We start from the raw sequence: 19431 nt of genomic DNA on the forward strand, positions 1-19431 counted from the left end.
TTCTTGTGAACGTTACATTTATTCCTATGAAATTACTCCAAAATGTAAGGTTATTGCCTTCAGTTTGAGGGAAAAAGACGACTTACAAACAAAAATAGTAAGCAATAGTTTAAGGAAAAAATAGGAGACAAGACATACTCCATTTGCAGATGATGCTAATGAACTTGAGATATCTGTAGTATAAGTTACTTTCATACTGCCTGTGCAGTATTCTTCCAATGGGATCTGGACCACTCTTAGGACCAGAATAGTCTCCATCCTGATTTATTACAGGTCTCGGCTAACAGCTCTATTTGTGAAAAAGAGGATGCAAAACATTAAGTCTTCAAGAAAGAAAGGAAAAAAAAAATTGAACTTCAAAAGCACAAAGAAGTACAACCAATGCTCCCACGAAAAATGCTGCTACATCACTACCAAAGTATTCATGGACTGAGGCTCTGTGCCAAACTGCAGTCCAGAGAACGTTCGTAGGCAGTCCCTAACACCATAAAATGGTAGTTGTAATGAAACACTGACACAGTCTTTATGATAGCATGGTGTCAAAGAACAGATACTGAGCACTTCTAAACAAAAAGTAAAAGCTTTTAACTTCATGTTTATATATTGATTGCAAGATGAACCAAAATCAGTGTTTGTCAACAGCTGGGCAACAGAATCTTTTCCAACCAGGTAATGGTGTCACTTTAGCAGATCAGTTTCCCTACTTCTCCCCCCTTTCAGGGGGAAATGACTTTACCATTCAAAGTAGAAGTAACAAAGATAGCTATTCCTGACACCATCTTAGCAAGAAGTCTGGAGAATTTCAGTGACGTATGTATTCTTCCGCCCACTTTTATCTCACTTTTTTTAGACAGGTGGGATCAGTGCTCGTCCATTTGTCAGGTTAGCCCACGGTTACAAAACGGCTTCCTTTGTTCTGAGACAGCGCTGTTCTTTGTTCCTTCAGGATCCCAAAACGTTCGTTCAGCGTCATCCCTGTCTGGAAGAAAAAAAAGTCTAACTTGGTTTAGCCCTTCCCTGCACCACTGGAAAAACCAAGAGCAACCACTTCTTGGAATTCACTCACAGTACACATCGTCAAGACTGACCATCTCCTCAGAAAAATGTAAAAAAGTTAAACTGAGGACAGATAGACTGAAAAAGGTCACTTTTACTACGCTCATTTCTCCATACAGATTCTATGCAACTTCAACAAATACAGCTGTTTAACCACTGTAACGAAGTTTCTTTCCAGTTCATGCAGTTGAGGCTGTAGACTGAAGGCCAGTCCAAAAGTTCAAGTAACTGTTGCAATGTAGTAGTAGGCTATTTTTGGCATATTGCTTGTTCACAGAAGAAACAAATCCAGACCAATGCCCTGACCCCACATAGTTTTCCTGCAGATGGCAGTAAGAAGCAGATTACAAGAAAAGTCTCATCTTGCGGTCATGTTCTCCAGCACCTAACTCTCTGTCAGTCAGTAAGAATTCCTTCAACGACAGCACTAAGATTTCTGCATCCAATCACTCATCTTCATTAAAACAGTGAACATTTTCTCATCTTTCAAGTATTTAAGTCATCACGTAGGATTTTTTCCCTTTTCTTTCTTGTTTTAAATACCCCTAGGCACACAGCAAAAGTTGCTCCATAAATTAATTCAGCTATCAGGATTCCACGCAGGCTATGCCACCAAATGAAGCTCATCCCTGAATTACACATGCTAGTTGATTTAAGAACAGCAGGAACATCAGAAGGCTTTTCAAAATAGTTAGCATTTTAAATCCCATTTAAAGCACGTGGGCATATAAGATGTAAGCTAGAGGAACAGGAACAGTGAGTTCAGGTACTTGCTTGAAGTTACACAGCAAGTTAGTGGAAGAACTGGAAGTGGAAACAAGAAGTAGTCACTGGTTCCCACTTTTTATCACCACTGAGTCTAGGAAGAAAGTGCTTGGCTCAGTAGATCTGATCTGCATTGAAATTACATCCACACTTAAGGAATGAAACCGCGTTTACCTGCTTTCCAACACTATTAATATCAAACTGCAATGGGACCCCTTTGGGAGTCTTCTTCTCTTCAGATTGGTCCCTCTTCATCAGAAATGGAGGCACAGGAGTACGAGTTAATCGCAATTTCTGGGAACTGTGAAAGAAGAGGATTAGACAGGATGCAGTGAACACACGTTTTATGCAGTGAAGCCTTACTGCAGATAGAACTATAAACTTGTCATCAAGCCACTTGATTAGGCTGGCTAAAGAGCTGGAGAGCTCACATTCAAGAAGGCTAAAGTCAAGCAGAACTATAAAGTGAAGCTTTTGTTATGGTTATCAGAAAGCAAATGCCTCAAAAGGAAGCAATTTTATCTTTCAATGACAAACCCATTATTCATGTTTAATTGTTCTCATAAATTTGTAAAATAAAAACTGGTACAGTCTTCCTTACAGACAAAATTCTACTAATGAAAGAACTCATCAAAAGATTTCTTCAAATAGAACACCTTGTGAATCAACAGTAACTTCAATTTCACAGAAGACAAATACAGCAGTGCTTTCTTTAAACACAATTCTTGCAGTATCGTTATTGATCAGGCAGAAACCATTACCATCACTCATCAACTAGATGCACATTCATTTTCATTCAGTCAGGGGAGCAAAATAGCCACAAAACAGCCTGAAATGGAAGAGGCAGACAAGGTGAAAAATCTACCAGTTCACCACTTTTCAACTCCACACACCAGATCAAACCCCTGACTGGGAGACGCCTCGTGAAACCCAGCTGTGACATTACTCAGACACAGCTCAGAAATACTCAGAAAAGGGACACTCAGAAGTCTTCACAATAAGCTGTCACCTTGAGGTCACCCGAAAGACTGTCTGCAAGGAACTTGCTTAATGGCTCAGGAACACTCAGCTACACTGAGATCTATTTTTGAAACTCACATTGGAGTTATGATTGCTCCGGGGTTCTCAATGGACACAGTCAGAATCCCTCCACTTGTGGTAGAAGTTCGCCATCTAGTTTGGAAACACAGAAATCACTTACAAAAGCATTACAGAAATTTCAGTCAGATTATCTCCAAACGTATTTCTAAAACTCTTGCTAAAAAAAGAACGTGCAAGCTTCAAAAATGTAGGTCAATAAGATGACCACATGCAGGCTACAAGCTTGGTTATTGATTCCTGTATCCATGTTATCTAAACTTACTCAAGTGAACTCTAGCTCCCATGCTGGCAAGGCGTACCAAAGCTGCATTACTGACTGAAACGTTCACTTTAAGACATTCATGCTCCTCGCCACAGGTACAGTCAAGTTAGTTTTTACTAGTTAGTAGTAAATCTAAGAGGTGACGTACTGCAGTTCAGTGGCATACGCTGCTTACTCAGCCTGTTTTGTTACCAACAGCAAAATTGCAAAGAGCATATCAGGCTGTGATTGATAAGCAGTATTCATGAGTGGCAGATACTAGTCTGCTCCTTGGAAGCTAACACCTTCCCCCTCAATCCTGCAAGCACCTTATGCAAACAAACTCTTCCTGGTTAAACTGGAAGACAACTGAGGAAACAACTGAGAAAAATAGGAGGAGGATCATTGTCACTCAGCTGTGATGCCTACAGGGGAAAAAACAAACAAAAAAAACAACCAGAAAAAATATATATATTATAAATGCCAAGAACAGAAATTGGAACTAAATGGAGAACAGTAGTACAAACAAGTAAGCATACTGAAGTTTTCCAGCTGAAATACTTACTGACGAGTTCTCTTTACTGTCTGATTATCAAGATCTTCTGTTGGCTGCACTTGGGCCTGCACCTGAAATCACATCAATACAGACACTGTATTTGCATACAGTTTCAACTGCCATTGTAGCAGCTGCAGATAGAGCAGTCAAAAAACAGAAGTTGAAAGCTGTTTGTACAAGCAGGGCTATACTTTCAGAGGGACATACTAATATTTGTCACATTACTTTTGCATGACATTGGAAGGAAATCGCTGTAAGAACACAAAATGTTTTCAACATAATTGTTAATAAAATAACCAGTAGAGATGGAAACATCTTTGATAACTACCTCAGCAAACACTTTACCAAGATACACAAAAATGATACCAGGACAGCTAGAGAAACAAGGCTAATGTCTGTTTATATGTTACATAATATCCAAAACATCTTTAAGTTCCACTGCTATTTTAAATGAGTTTGGTTTTGTTTTTCTCCTGATCCTGTCCACAATTCTGTGACTCCTGTCAATGGAAGACAGCAACTACCTACAGTGAAAACCATGGCAGACGTAGGATGAGGGTACAGATGAAAACTGAGAACACAGCTATCATTCACTGCACTCTCCCTTTCTATTTTCTTGACTGTACTCAAAATAACTAAGAGATTCTTTGCATACAGATAAGATAGTCACAGTCAGGTTCTAAAACACTGCTCTATCATTTTGCTGAAGGTAACTGCTGAAAGCTGTGCATTGCATTCTTACACTTACTTGTAAGAAGAAAAGGTAATAACTTCCAACTGTCCTGAAATGGAGAAGTCCCATACCCTTCAAACAGTCCAGCTACACCGAAACAGGAAGCATGACTCAATGCACTACAATAACTGAAGAGAAGTACGTTTCCCCAGAGGAACATGTGCCTCCTTAACAGTCTACCTGAAGTTTCTACTTAGATCTGATGTTTAAACTTGATTTATTAATATCAGTGTTACACGTTAGCTTAGAACCTGTGGCACAATATTGTTGTTTTCAGTGATATTTTGTTACCTTTAATCCTCTTCGAAACAGGAAAGTTGCTTGACGAGTGTCTTTCTGTTGATTTAGTTTGTTTCCAATTCTGGCAAAAGCAGATGGCATGTTATTCCTGTAATATTTAAAAAATGTGGTTATCAAAGGCTTCCTGGATAGATAACGTTTGAGAGAGACCACTACGAAGGACATCTGCAAAGCTGTCTCCTAGAGGTAGAACATTTCAGTCGTAATAAGCTTCTCACCTTCTAGGAATAAAACACACCCAAAAAACGAAGAAATTTCAAGCACCCGAGATTACAGACTCACAGAACCATTTAGGTTGGAAAAAACCTTTAAGATCACCAAGTCCACCACAAAATCATTTCTGTAAGCACCACACCCACACATCTCTTAGACGTTGTACTGAGGGCCATGGTTTAGTGGAGATATATTCTTGCCAGGTGGACGGTTGGAATCTTGAAGGTCTTTTCCAACATTGGTGATTCTATGAAGTGCAGCACCTGTCATCAGGAATCCTACGTGCCTGTTTATTAATTCTGCTTTATTTTGTTTGATATCCCCCAGCAGTTTAAACGTCACTTTTTAGATTAAAAAAAAGAAAAAAAGCTGTGTTGATAACTGTAAACAAAGCTTTGTTTACAGTTTCCACAACAGTCACAGAGTGAAAATTTCCACTGCAGAAAACAGTTTAGTTGCAGTTTGTAGCAGACATAAATAAATTCTGGCTAAATGAAATGTGCAATAGCTTCCATGAAACTGAAGATGGCAGCAGCTTCCACAAGAGATTCCTTAGAAATTTCACTCAACTGTGGTTGTCACTTTTAAGCAACAGAAATCCACAACGGCCGCTTTCATGCAGGCTGCCTGTGATGTAAATGAAAGCAAAATCCCAGATCGTCTCAAATGCAGGTAATTCCCAAGTATTCTACGTGGCAATAAATATCTGCCTTTGCATCAAGATCATCTCACGCTCAGCTTCCAGCTCTGCTAAACTTCATATATGGATCTACAGTCTCGACTGTATTACTAATGCCAGTTGTGGCCATCTTCTCTTGGCCTCAGTGCTGTCGAATGAGACTCTTTATGGAAAGCTGTCAAGAAGAATTTGGAAAGCAGACGTGGTATTTTACCTTCTGCTTAGTGGGGCAGGCCTCCTGAGGGTTGGAATTTGTTTTCTCTGCATTTCAGATTGCCTCCGCAAGTTTGGTTTCTTTTTCAGAACTGGATAATTCCGTTGTGTGTTCTTAAAAATAAGAAAATAAAATACAGTGGGTATACATAATGTATATATTAATGATTAGTTAATACATTGAAACGGGTATAGTGTAACTGTATGTGCTTAAACCATCCGTTCAGTATCATATGAAACTCAGAAGACTGAATTCTGTTGTGTACTGCTGAAGATATTAATCTACAAAGCCTAAAATCTCTACTGTTTCCAACTCTGTCAGACGTCATGCTAATAGAGACTTCTTCAATTTTTGTTTACAAGCTACAAATAGAACACATTTGGCTATGCCTATCTTTCAAAACACACCACAATTTTTGAAATACCATCTACACTTTTAAGAGTTATACATTCCCCTCATTACCACGCAAAAAAAAAGCGCACAGCTTATCAGTTACTTTTTTTTTTTTTAATCTCCCTATCTAACTGACAAAATACTTCCTCCACACACTGCTACAACTGTTATTCTTCACAAATCCAAAAGCAATCCCTGTTCCACAAAAACAGACTAGGTGGAGTAAGCATCAAAGCACTGGAGGAATGCAGAACAGGGAGCATACTGAGAGAAGTATATTGCAGAATTCATTTCTATAATAGGCATATGCTTAACACTTGCATGTCTGGGGGCTCACTGGTTTATAGCAAAGTGACATAAATGACAAGAAATCCTAATAATGCAGCTTTTCTTGTAAAAGCACAGTAACAACCAGCACACTTTCACAGAACATCTTTCTGCACTTGAATTTTCATGCCTTGCAATCTTATTAAGTATGCAAAAGCTTTCAAACTTTGTCATTAACCATCCCCTTCAGAACAAATACCAACTTGGCCAAGCCATCCCCGATTCCACAAAACGTTGCATCAGATGGCTGCACGGTACAGAACAAGCATACTGGAATACATTTCAACAGCCTACGTGTTCCATTTCTAAACTGTTCTGACTTTCTGTGGAGTTCAGGTTACCCCTAATGCAGTTGCATGAACCATTGGAAATGCATTAATTACCTTCTCGCTAAGTGGCTGTCTGTTCAGAGGACTAATTCCTTTGTGTGAACCCATTGCTTTCTTGGCTGCCAAGCCAGTTATAACTCCATAAGGACGCTTCTTTCCTACAATCTTCTTTCTGTGTCCCAAATGATTTTTACCATAACCTGCAAAAAAAACGTGAGGAGTTCAAAAATTCCTACTGAAATAACAATTTGATTGTGTTAAAATGACACGTGGGCAATGCAAGTTATTTGGTAGCACACTTCAAGCTTTGGAGCAGAAGCTGTCACTGTAACTGAATACAGCCTGGTCAGTTACTTGTAAGTTTGGATCTAAAACTAGACAGCAATAATCAGCTTCTCATATAGATCTTAATTTTGCTCTCCCTCATTGTATTATGTTCAAAATTTGTTATGTGATACACCTGCAGGAATAATTAAGAGTCTTTGTGGCATGGGATACTATCAAATACTCCAAAACGGGCCTCATCAAATGCTGAACAATGCAAAACCAAAACAACTAACTCAGCATCCCAGCCATTCAGCAAATTTTAAATTAATAGTTTAATAAAGAAAATAAGGGGGATGGGTAAGAAACAACTTCAAAGTTTACTTATGTAGATCAGTTGTTCCCAAGTCACGTCTTAAGAAAAAAAAGAACACAGCAAGCAGCCCACAAAACCATATTAAACAGTATACAAATTACATCATGTTTAAAGTGTTTTCAATTAGAAGTCTGTATAGCAGTCTGGAGAAGACTAAGAAATGACAGCAGCCTTCAAATATAAAAGGCTTGCAAGCCTGAGGTCTGTAGTATAAACATCTCAAGTCTCCAGTTACAAGGGTTTGGTTAACCCTGTCTGGAGCCACTGAGCTTCATGCTATGTAAACAGGCAGTGCCTTGGTTTTACCCCGCAGTCATCCCCTCTAGAACCCCAGACTGTAAGATAAATTTAAGACCGAGAAGATAGCTCTACAGCAACAGACACACCTAAACTTGATATGTGTGACGTTATGGCATTGATAGTACATTCAAGCTTCTTCAATAGACAAGAGCCATCATAAGAAGCAAAGCCATCAATCAGAATGTAGCTTGGATAAATTTGGTCTTGAGAAAATGCTATGTAACCATGCTGTGTGGACAGTTAGCAAACACTCTTCCCTATGAATAGAAGGTCTGAAAAACAGAGTTATTTAAGCTGGAAGGGACCTCACAAGTTCTCTGGACCAAGCTCTGCTCAGTGAAATGACAACTTCAAAGTTAGCTCAGGCTGCACGGGGTTTTGTGCGGTTGCATTCTGTGCATCACCAAGGACAACTTTTATTCAGACGAACAATGCTCTTCTCTCTGTTTCTTCCCACAACAGTTGAAAAGAGTCCCAGCTCAAGTTCCTTGCTTCCTTCCAGAGAGTTTGGCAGCCACTTTTAAAACCAGAGCGAATTGAATGCCATTGATCTTTTGTGGTTTCTGTAGCTGGCCACAAACAGAGGATTTGCCACTTATCAGAGCAACTTCAATGGCAATGGAGCAGCAGTAAATCTGCTTACCAGTTACAAGTAATAACTTAAATGCTCAGAAGAACAATTTAATGAGACCTTCTGCTCAAAAACAGTATAGGAGAGATTTGCTTCAATGGGAGGAAATGGGTAGAGCTGTATAGAAGGGAACAGTAACTTATTCACAATGTTTCAACATATGAAGGTAGCAATTTTGCAAAAAGTTTGCCTTTTTCCTAGAATGAAAGCAGAAAAGGAGGGAAAGTTACAAGAGATTGAAGTAACTGCCAAGACAGTTGCATTCAGAATTTTGTATTTGAACCTCATGTCCTTCCCAAAACTCTAAATTGTGATATTTGCTTCTTTTGTGCCCTTTAGATCATGAACAACTGCATTTGACAGCTGCGGTTGTACACAGAAGCCTACGTTTGATAGACCACCACTCAGATTCACTCTGTCACCCCCACAAATATTCTTACACTTGGCCTGACTGACGTAAAACACTTCCCTGTACTTCCAAGAATTTACCAAAGATGCACAGGTTAAGTAACACTGCTATGTTGGCCTGTCTAGAAAGCAAAACTTCTCTGGAGCCCTGAGCTATGTGACATTCTTTAGGCTCCGAAGACATTTGGGTCAAAGTTGTTAAATACAAACTGCTGCTACAACAAACATTAAGCAGTGACGACGAAAACACGGGGATTACTGTGTATGTACCAGTCTGATGCACATTTGTTTTACATCAATGCTACCATGCTAGAAATTGTATGCCTTAACTTAAACACTTCATTAGCAGAGGAGATAACTTTCTGCATACAGTATCATGCAGTGCTAAAAAGGTGCTCTGCAAAACTCAACATAAGAAAAAACAGACTTTATTTCTAGCAGATGACGTTCATGTATTGGACACATGGGAATCATTTTCAGAATGACTCCTGTTTATTGAAAAAACTGCAAGTTATTTAGGAAATCCCCAGTAAAGCTGTTACTGTGCACACTTCCCCTCTTTACTCCCCGTCTATGTGATTCTTTCTTTGCTGCTGTAATCCACTGTAAAAACACAGGCTGAAGAAGGCTGATGTGATACTTCCTTTGCAACCCATAGCCTTAACAAGAAAAGCCAACTCAGACACCCTTCACTATCCATTTGTAAATCCCAGAGGCAGTGCTACAGACTGCAGTTACAGCTATTTTTGTGATTTCTAGCAGGAGAACTCTACCTAGCATATACAAATACGCTGGTTCTTTTTCACAAAGCTCTAAGGTTTGGCAAAGCTTCTACATTTCCTAATACGTGGGCTTTGGCGCAAGCACTCTTTCTATCCATCTCTGAAGCAGGACAAGATACCAACACAATTTCTGAAGCTATACACATATATCAGAAGGCAAGCAGATCCTTCCTTTAACCAAGTGTGTCCTTCAAGTGCCTAAGTTCTGTACTGGCCTGGCATGTCACGTCATATTTGATACACCCACCTTTCTGTTGTTGGACTCCCCACTTGGAGCCTGGCGTCCTGAATTGTCGAGTTCGATTCTGCTGAAGTCCTCTTTTCATTTTGGGGGAATACTGCTTTCTCTCTTCTTTCTTGTTCAGTTTAATTATATCATCTGTAAAAATTAGAAAAAAAAAAGAAAGATTTGCTATATTTCAGATGCATTCGAGATCTAAAGAAAAAACTTGAGCAGATTAGAGTCATGTGAAACAAACTGGTTAATCTTGTGAAGCCAGCACATACAAGTTAAGGTTCCAGAAATATTATCTCTGCAAAACACCCAGCCCCTGTTAGTCTTACAATATCTCTTTCCCTTATTACTTTATGAAATAAGCAGCTGCATACATTCATAACATTAAAGGCACTTTAAGACTGTGGTATTTACTCAAACACCGCGTTTTAATCAAATAACTCTGTTAGCTTTTGTATACCATTAAAGAAAAGATAATCCTGTCTCATTCTCACACTTCCTAGATTTCAGACAAAGTATCTGTTCAAGACACAGCACTTTCACCCCACGTTACTTAATAAAATCATGCAAAGAAAACTGAGGCTATCTTCATAAATTCACTGAGGTTCAGATGATGGGGAAAAATATCTGCAATCCAAACAATCATCTTATTTATTATCTTAGGAAACAACGTTGAACAATTTATTAATAGGTTTACGAGTACGCGCAAGATAAACTCATGAAAAGCTGACGGGTTTGCCAACAGCAGATCACGTCACAGCAGTGTGACTTCATCCACTCATCAGGTTAGCTGGCAGGAGATAGGAGTAAAGCAACCAGGTGCTTTGTATCCCATTGAAGTATAGGTAAGAGAAAATCAGGTTATTTTGCTGCAAAAAAACCCCCGAAAATTTGGAAAAAAAAAATCTGTTAGAAAAAGGGATACTGATACAGGTCATTCAGGGTTGGATTTCTGTAGAATCTTCTTTACGAAAGAGATTATCCCTAGAGGAAGGATTTCTGAACTATCCTTTCCGTATGACAAAGGAAATTAAAGCCACGCCAGCATTTCATACAGCTCAAAATAGGTAAAACTGTCACTGCCAACAGCATTACTCAACCAGGAGCATTGCCTGAACTTCATACTAGTAACAATGTGGTGCTGAGCCAAACATAAGACTTCCCAACATTTCCAAGCAGAACATGTGCTTCTTCATATCACTTAACTCCACCCCGATGTACCTGTGATAAACTACCACGCTCAGCAAGCACCAGTCCTTGCTTCACAGCTCACCTGCTCCAACTTCACTCCCATTTTTCAGGAGACAGTTAGTTGCTGGTGCACATATGCTTGAAAGTTTTTTTAAGCAAAAGAACTTACTTTTTAGCTATTTTCTCATTTGGGGAAATGGAAGATATCTGGGACATTACGCATTTGTTAGCTAAGTCAGACCAAAGCATTCTCCTATTTTGTCTTAGATCAGACATTAAAATTGCACCTGAAACAGCAGAATAATGTAGGAATGTTATCAATCTGGAAGCTTAGCTTCAGAGCACATAACACACTAGCAATAAGAAGTTTAATATTTGTTAGCATATGAGAGAACACTCAACGCAAAGATCTAGATCCTAAAGTTCCCTAGATGAGCATTATGTCAAATTTTTGATATTGTGACAGATGTGGGACTGCATCTTTGCCTCCAGCAGGCCACAAAACGGCAACTCAAGGGCAGTACTTGCAACTGAGCAAGTCAAGGGACACAGCCACCCAGAAGGGTTTCTTAAACAAAACGTCACTGTGACATCACAACAATTCTCTGCCATCTGTTGTAGGCCAATGTCTGGAACATGTAGCAGTGACAAATTCAAAAGTCAACTTGGCCAAATAACAAAACATTAGATTTTATAACAATAGCTAACCACCGAGATCTGACAGTCTTATGCCTAGTTCCCTTGCTTGGGAACTAAGATTCAGTACGTTACTCTATAAATCACAGAAATGCTGTAATGGTGCTCCACATTCAGAAGAACTCTAAACATCTTTTCACGAGTCATCTCCATCACTGGAACAAAGAGCAACAATGTACTATCCATAAAAGGAATACATATATACTTCCTCTTATTGTCAGCTGACCCACAAAGGCCAAGCCTTCTGTTGCAGTTTCACTTTTCGAAGCAGATCTCCTCACAGTTCCTATGCAACATTCTTTGGTAACACTGCGGAGCAGCCTTGGAGCACAGAACAGCAGTTTTTGGAATATAACCAGTCTGAAAGACGTGCTTCAGGAATGCACCAGACGTGCCCCCAGCTACGAAGCGGGCTCAGCGCGGGGGCTCAAAGCAGCACCGGCCTGAGGTGCTGCTTGGCCACCACACGTCGCACGGCAGCCGGGCTCCGGGACACACCTGGAGACCCGCGAGGCCCGGACGGAGGCCGCGCACCTCCTCATGCATGCGGCCCACGGGACGCCAAGGAGAGGGGGGTCACAGGAAACGGCGTGTTAAAGGCAACATCACGCTTTATTTACCTGATGAAATATCTCAGCCGAACTCCAGAGGAAACCCGGCAGGTTACCGGCTTCAAACCCCGCGAGTAAGCGGGGCGCGGCCTGCTCCTGCTGCCGCCGCCGGTCCATCCCGCCCTCCCTCACCGAGCGCTCGGATCAGCCCTAGCCCCCCGCGCTTCCCCCGGCGCCCCGCTCACCCAGGGACATGTCGATCTTCTCCAAGCTGTCGCTGCTGCCGCTCCGGGCCCCCGCCGCGGCCGAGGAGCCGGACAGCAGCGCCGCGGCCCCGAACCCGCTCATGGCTACCCACTGGAAGACCACCGCCGCCGTCTCCCCGCGACCGCCCCAAGTGCGAGCGGGCCGTGCGCATGCGCAGGGTGCGGCGGCGCATGCGCCGCAACACCCCACCCAACGCCGTCATCTCAGACACGCCCCCACCTTACGCCGCCGGCGCATGCGCGACAACCACTCCTCAACCGGGAGAGCGGACGCCTGCGCCGAGGAGAAGGGCTGCCTCTTCCACCCCTCCCGTGCGGGAATTGGCACGACGCCCCCTGGCGGCCGGGAGGAGCAGGTACAGCGGGGCGGGGGGCGCGCGCGGGGGCGGCCGCGGCCGTGCTGCGATAGATCGGGCCGGTGCCCTCCGCCAGGCCTGCTGCAGCCCGAGGTGCGGGCTGCGGGGCGGGCCGTGGTCTCCTGTGGGGAAGGCGGCGCCCACTGGTGATGATGGCAAGGCCTTTTTTTTTTTTTTTTTTTTCTTCCCCCTTGCGTATTTCCATCCCTTGGAAACGCTTGCATTGGTGATAGGTCAGCAGTAAGTGACTGCGCTCAGCGAGGCCTGGCCAGCAGGGATCTGTCTCTTCTTCGCTCGGTGGGGTTCCTTTCCTTCGTCCATTAGAGCTCTCTATTAAGGGATTGCAGTTGTCATTGAAATTTTTACATCTTGCTTGCGGTTGGTTGAAACCAGTCGGGGAGTTCCAGAGATACCAGAGGAAGGAACAGATGTGCGAACAACACAATCACACAGGCTGGGCTTCCTTCAGGTCCTGGCAATAAACGCTGAAGGGAAAATCCTTACCAGCTTCCCCTGCTCACAGTGGTCACCCTGTGTCACAGTCTGCAACTCCTATGTTTTCTCCTATGTCTTCTGGAAGGCAGAAGCTGCCTTCCCCTTGCCCTTGACCTGCAGGACCCTTTGTGACACGACCAGAGCATCGCTTGGTTGAGGGTTTGACTGACTGCATGCAGACAGGGTAAGACTCTAGGTGCTACGCTGCAAATGCCCTTGGGAAGGAATAAATATTTCCACAGACACACGCTTTTTCTTGCAGTGCAAACACTCCTACATTTCCATTAACTGCCCGCGTACAATATACGCTCGCTGACTACAGTAAATATTCCCTAGCAAATACCTAGCTGTAGGTGTCCCTGTTCATTGCAGGGCAGTTGGACCAGACGTCCTTCGAAGGTCTCTTCTGACTCAAGCAATTCTATTCTGTGATCTTACAGATCATAGAAATGCAATATCCAAAGTACCCAGTGCACAATTAAGTTCGTGTGCATGTCATACCTGGCACAGATCTATCCCTCTATGCTAGGAGGTACCTTAATCTAAATATCTAAACAAATTGGCCTTTATTCCAAATCTGAGATCTTTCTAGATGTATAATCATGAAAAACCAGAATGACAGTACTATAGATTGCTGACAAGGCCTTGTTTTATCCATTTACGCATCTCTTCCTTTTAACCTAAGGGCAATAAAATGATTCTGGATGTTCCACTTGCTGAATTATACCGACTAGAAAAGAATAGCTCAGTTAATGTCATAGGATACCTTCAGCTAGTGAGAGGTTTTCTCTTCATCCAAGCAGAAGCTCAGGACCATGGTGCAGAAGGCTGAGAGTTCTATCCCCATTTTCTTCTGTCTTCCCCTATGTGCTGCATAAGTTCAGAAATGGGGTCTTGGAGCGGCATATTTGATAATACATGCATTTTTCTCTGAATGACAAGTGGGATTTGATGACAAGTAGGACTTCAGGTTTTTAAAGGTTACATTACTAAAGGAAAGACGACATCACCAGATTACAGATCAACACTAATAATAGAACTGTCAAATAAAATGTGCATTTTTAAAAGAAAAAAAAAACCCTTAAACCAAGTTCCTGTGATGCTATAGGGTGCAGCTCCATCTGGTGACTGTGTCACATTGACAACCAAGCACCGTTTACCCAAAACAAATCTGCTAACTGCAAAGGTGGCAGATGCTGCCTGCCCTCACGGCAGGTGGAAATCAGACAAAATCCAGACTGTACCACATCCATTTGTTGCATTTATTACTCAAACAGGAGACCAGCTGTCATCTGTTCAGGCCAGCAGAAATCAAACAAACGTTACAATGCTGAAGAGTACTCTTATTGTGTTCAAAATGGCTAAAATAACATGAGGATGATAGAAGTAATCAAAGAAACATCAGCTCCTGGTTTTCTACCCAGCCCTCAGAATTGTGTCTGCATGCAGTCAAGTGATGATGGTTCCATATGGCACTGACATTTATAAAGACTTCATTTATGCACAGTGCTTTAACTGTATGAATCATTTAGTTCCATCCCAAAACGCTTTTATTCCTTTCTTGTGTCCCAACCATGTCCCAGCCCTCCATGGCTTTGACGATCAGTTTGTTCACTACATAGTACAGCAGTGTATTTCAACACGTTGGTGTACCCCATGAACATTTTCTCTCTATTCTACTTACTTCAATCTGCACATTTAACACCTTTTTCACTGGCTGCGATCACTTATGTGTTCAGCTGTAGTAAGCAGGGGAATTCTCCTCCAGTTTAGTCTCAGTGAAAAATTTCCCCCTGACATCCAACTGAGACCTCCCCCTTGTGCTACCACTCTCTGCCTGTGTAACAAGTTGATTCCCTCCTGTTCATAAGCTCCCTTTAAACACTGGAAGGCCGCAGTGAGGTCTGCCTCCAGCCTTCCCCAGGCTGAAGAAGCCCAGCTTCCAGAAACGCTTCACATCAAGCAGTGCAACTGCACGTACACAGCACCAGCGAGCAGCATGCGCTATTATGAGCACAGCCACAGGAAGCTCCCGCTATGCAAAAGACGGCAGAAACCTTTGGCCTCTGAGGCATCAAGCAGCTCTGCAGACACACGGAGCTGTTATCGCCCCGGTAACCTGGCACTGATGGCGCTCAGCCCTGTGGCAGCAGCCGTTCTTCCCCTTTACAGTTCCATGTCACCGGCAGAAAGTCCCCGCAGCTGTGCCGCCTTTCCCACATCCCCTGCGCTGCGTGCTGCAGAGGAAAGGCCCCTTCCCACCCCGCTCTCTGCTCGATGCTCGAGCTGCCTCGAGACGCGCTGGTTGCTGTCGTGGCTTTTATTTCTGCCTCCCCACGTTCTCGCCCTCCCCGGTGCCGGATGCGGTACGCGGTTATCCCGAGGAGGAATTACCGCGGTTTAACGCTGCGGTGCAGCTCAGCCCCAGGGCTAACAGCTCGTCAGAGGGCTGACAGCGAGCCGGCGGTTCAGGGCCTCACCCCTCCGCGGGGCACAGCCGGGCACCGTGCCTACGTACCTGGGAGACCGGAGCGCGAACCCCGCAGCAACAAGGCGAGGACGCCCCAGGACTGACCCGGCGCCCAGCCCTACCTAGCGACGCGCACCGCCTGCCGGGAGCTGTAGTCATTGCTCCGCGCGGGGCGCGCTGGGAAGCGCTGAGTGGCGGGGGGGTGCCGCGAGGCATGCCGGGAGTTGTAGTTCTGTGGCGGCCATGACTGAAGCCAGGGGGGCGGGGCGGGCTCTCCCCCTCCACGTGACGGCGGCGGGGCGGTGGCGGCGGCGGGGCCGCGCGCGCCGGGGATGGAGGTCGAGCCCCGCGGGGGGCGCGCGGAGAGCAGGTGGGGGCGCGCCTTGGGGGGGGGCGCGGCGACACGCGGCGATCGCAGCGCGGACAGGACGCGCGGGGGGGATCGGTGTGCGGGGGAGGGCGGCGGTGCGTGATTGTAGTAGGGCGAGGACACGCGTGGGGACGGGGACACGGACGGGCAGCAGCCGCCAGGCTTCCGCCGTGCTGATGCCCACGCAGCTCGCTGGGCTCGGATTGCTGTGCCGCCCTCGATCAGGTTGCGGGCGTTGCTTCAGCCCCTGTACGAGTCCAAACGTCGGGCTGCCGCTGAGCGCACGTGGCTGTGACAGGTGGGAGCGGCGCTGCGGAGCGCCCCGTGCCCCCCGGGTCGGGTCTGGGCACGGCTCTGTACGGGTAACGGACCCCCTGCCCGGAGGTGTTCCGATGTCATTCCCATTCGCTCCAGGTTTTTTGCACGTCTTCGGTTTGTGCTCGAGTCGGGAGCGCAGCACAGATGTCAGCCGGAGAGGAGAGGTTCGCTGAAACCCGATCCGAGCGAGCGGCGTTCCTTATCTGACAGCCTCAGCTCCCGGGCTGCTCTGCTGGCGGGAGCTGCTGCAAGAATGCGGCCGGTGCTTTCAGAGCCATAGCGCAGGTTCGGGCTGCCTGCTTGGGTAGCGTGGTTCGCTAACCCCCTCTGATCCGATGTTTCAGACTCTGCAGATGCAGAAAGGCTGGGTGGCAGAGAGGATGGAGTGGCTGCGTTCGCTTTGCTTCTTTCCAGAACCATCTCAGTGCTGTTCTCACCTCCACAAGCACGGGTCCTGCACTGCCAATCTGCATCACTGTGCATCGTGTGAGGCCGATGCGGTTCCACAGCTTTAGGGGAAGACGTGGCACAGACAGAGCCGTCTGTGCGCTGGGTTTGGGTTTTAGGGGAGGATTCTGGCAGGGGCCCGGTGTAGCCTCATTGTCCCATCTGCGAGTGATGTGGCATCCTAATTCCCAGCGAGGTGCCGTAGGTTGTGGCCCTGGGTGATTGGTTTCCCAAGCAGGCAGTGTGCTGCGGGGCAAGGGGAGCTCTGGGACTCCCTATGCCTTGTGAGCCGCTTGCCATTGCTGCAGATGAATCACACGAAGCCAACATTTCTTTGATTTCTTTTCCCAGAAGCACCGAGCAGGCAGCAAAGCAGAAGGAAATTTGCTGGTTGTTGTCAGGGGAACCCGTGCACGGAGTAGCGTGCACACAGCCACGGGTACCTGCTGCCCTGGTAGCTGCAGGAGGAGCAGCTGTGTCCCCGGGAAATGTGGCAGGAGTCACCCTGCTGTTGCCCACAAATGACCCCAGCACCCTCAGCCCAAGCTCCTTAGTGTGCTAAGAAGGATCAGGCGTTGCCTCCAGGTAGAGAGCAGCGATTGCTTGGTGCATCCTGCAGAGCATAGGGGTGCACACAGTTGTTGGTAAGAAGGCTTCAGGTTTGGGGATGTCATCTACCTCCGTGATTCTGGTTTGATGTTTTTTTTTTTCTTTTATATGAAGCTTACCTGACTCAGCAGCGTTGTTCCCTGCACCTACCCTGAGTCACCTCTGCTGACTTGGGCCAGGAGCTGTTCCTGCCCTAGCTAGCATGGAAGGACTGAGAAAGAATTTCCCGCAGAATTTCCCCATTGTTTTCGTCAGCAGTGCCATTAAGTGATTTCCAGATGCAAGGCTCTATTCCTTCTTTTATTACTGCAGTGCAAAAGTTTCAGTTCTGTTTGGAGCAATTCCTGACCACAGGTTGATCTGACTGTATCTGGAATAGAGCTGGTGTGGTAAAGCAAGGCGGGGGAGTGCCCAGACCTACGGAGCTGGTGGTTGGAAGTGGGGGCTGAGTCAGAGGGCATCTATTGGGAGGGAGGGAGACGTGCCTGCGGTCTCACTGATATCCAGTGTTATCAGGCTCTCATATAATGAGCAATTCATTTTCAGCATGTCCAGGGCAGAATTATCTTTTTTCCTGTATGAAGCGGTGAACCAGAACACCCTTCAAACTATAACCCCATTTAGTGCAGCCACACCCCAGCCGTGGTTTCCCCAAGGAAATGCTGCTGCTCCTGTTGAGCTCGCGCTTTTTTTTTTCCTCAGCATCTCCTCTGCAGTCAGATCACGTCCAGATTTTTGCCTGGAAAACATAAATCACAGTGCATTCAAGCACACCCCTGACTCCAGCTGAGCTGCTTCTGGTGATGCCCCATGTATTGAGTGGGCTGACCCCTGCCCTGCCTGCTCTCTTCCTTTCTCCCCAGCCCAGCGTTTGGGGTACAGCGAGGAGCTATGCCACTCATCCAGTATGGATAGGGAAAGCAGGCTGTTCTAGGGCATGGAGAAAGCTGCACACGTGTTCCTTGCAGGCGAGCGTCTGCTCATGTACTGTGACCTCTCCTGGGTGTGTTGCTGGCTTTGTCCTTCCTGGAAGTAGAAGTATTTTCATGCTGTGATTTGAATTTGCGTTACCCCTGTGTCAGGTCAGGGTGTGTGAGGCTTTTTTTACAACAGCTAGCAAATAATTCTCTTTATTTGGTACAAAACCAAGCGGATTTCTCAGTACTGCTCTGAACACCTGCTGAAATGGGGAACTTGAGGGCAGCTGGCACCCTGTCTTTTTCCATCCCTCCCGGCAGCCCTGTCGATGAGAGAGGAGCAGATCCTGCCACAAATTAAGGGTTAACCCACAAGTGCAGTCCAAGCTGAGGGCAGTTAGCTGTGTGTTGCCTCCCTGTCACCTGCAGCCAGGTGTATGGCTCTTCATTTCTTTGGGCTTGTGTCACTGCATGCTTTCCTGTGTGCGCTTTGTTCCAGCCCAGAGGTAGCTGCATGTTGGGTATGGGTTGAGTCTTATGCATCCAACTTGTGAAATGCTTTTGAATCATTTGGGCCAATGAGTCCCATCCCGTGGGAGTCTCTCTGTTGATTGAGGGATTTAATTGACTTCTGGGAGCTTCTGAATCATCTCTGCCAAGGTGCTCTAATTGTGCTTATTGCTTCTTGTGTGCTGAGTGCAGTGGCAGAGGCACTGTTATGTTATTTTGTGGAAGGGTTCGTTTGTGTTGGGGTCCCCATTTCCCAGCTTCTGGGGGAGCACAGCTGCCCCTGCAGCGAGATAGGTCGTTGGGTGCAAGGCTCTGCTACCCCACATCGCTGT

General features: G+C 45.3%; 2 protein-coding genes across 6 annotated transcripts in view; one reads left to right on the top strand and one right to left on the bottom strand.

Annotated features, from left to right (window-relative positions):
- On the bottom strand, positions 1 to 12719 carry FYTTD1 (forty-two-three domain containing 1). Of its 2 annotated transcripts, none has more exons than XM_021395081.1 (9): positions 12587 to 12719; positions 9916 to 10047; positions 6962 to 7107; positions 5859 to 5971; positions 4744 to 4840; positions 3729 to 3790; positions 2920 to 2994; positions 1996 to 2122; positions 1 to 979 (listed from the first exon to the last, which is right to left on the bottom strand). In XM_021395081.1, the coding sequence occupies exons 1-9, from the start codon at positions 12687 to 12689 to the stop codon at positions 884 to 886; spliced, it is 951 nt and encodes a 316-aa protein (XP_021250756.1). In that variant the 5' UTR covers positions 12690 to 12719; the 3' UTR covers positions 1 to 883. The 2 variants fall into 2 exon arrangements, with proteins under 2 accessions (XP_021250756.1, XP_021250757.1); XM_021395082.1 differs by having other exon boundaries at positions 1 to 996.
- Positions 12756 to 19431, top strand: part of RUBCN (RUN and cysteine rich domain containing beclin 1 interacting protein) — a 28992-nt gene continuing 22316 nt past the window's right edge. For 2 of the 4 annotated variants that reach the window (XM_021395058.1, XM_021395059.1), the window contains exon 1: positions 12756 to 12963. In XM_021395058.1, coding sequence (XP_021250733.1) covers positions 12758 to 12963 — 206 coding nt within the window. In that variant the 5' untranslated portion in view covers positions 12756 to 12757. Of the gene's footprint in view, positions 12964 to 16182; positions 16299 to 16318; positions 16902 to 19431 lie in introns of those variants that run through there. The other 2 variants (XM_021395060.1, XM_021395061.1) reach the window with 2 other exon arrangements.

Source organism: Numida meleagris, chromosome 4 (genome assembly GCF_002078875.1).
Source record: "Numida meleagris isolate 19003 breed g44 Domestic line chromosome 4, NumMel1.0, whole genome shotgun sequence".
Taxonomy (NCBI): domain Eukaryota; kingdom Metazoa; phylum Chordata; class Aves; order Galliformes; family Numididae; genus Numida; species Numida meleagris.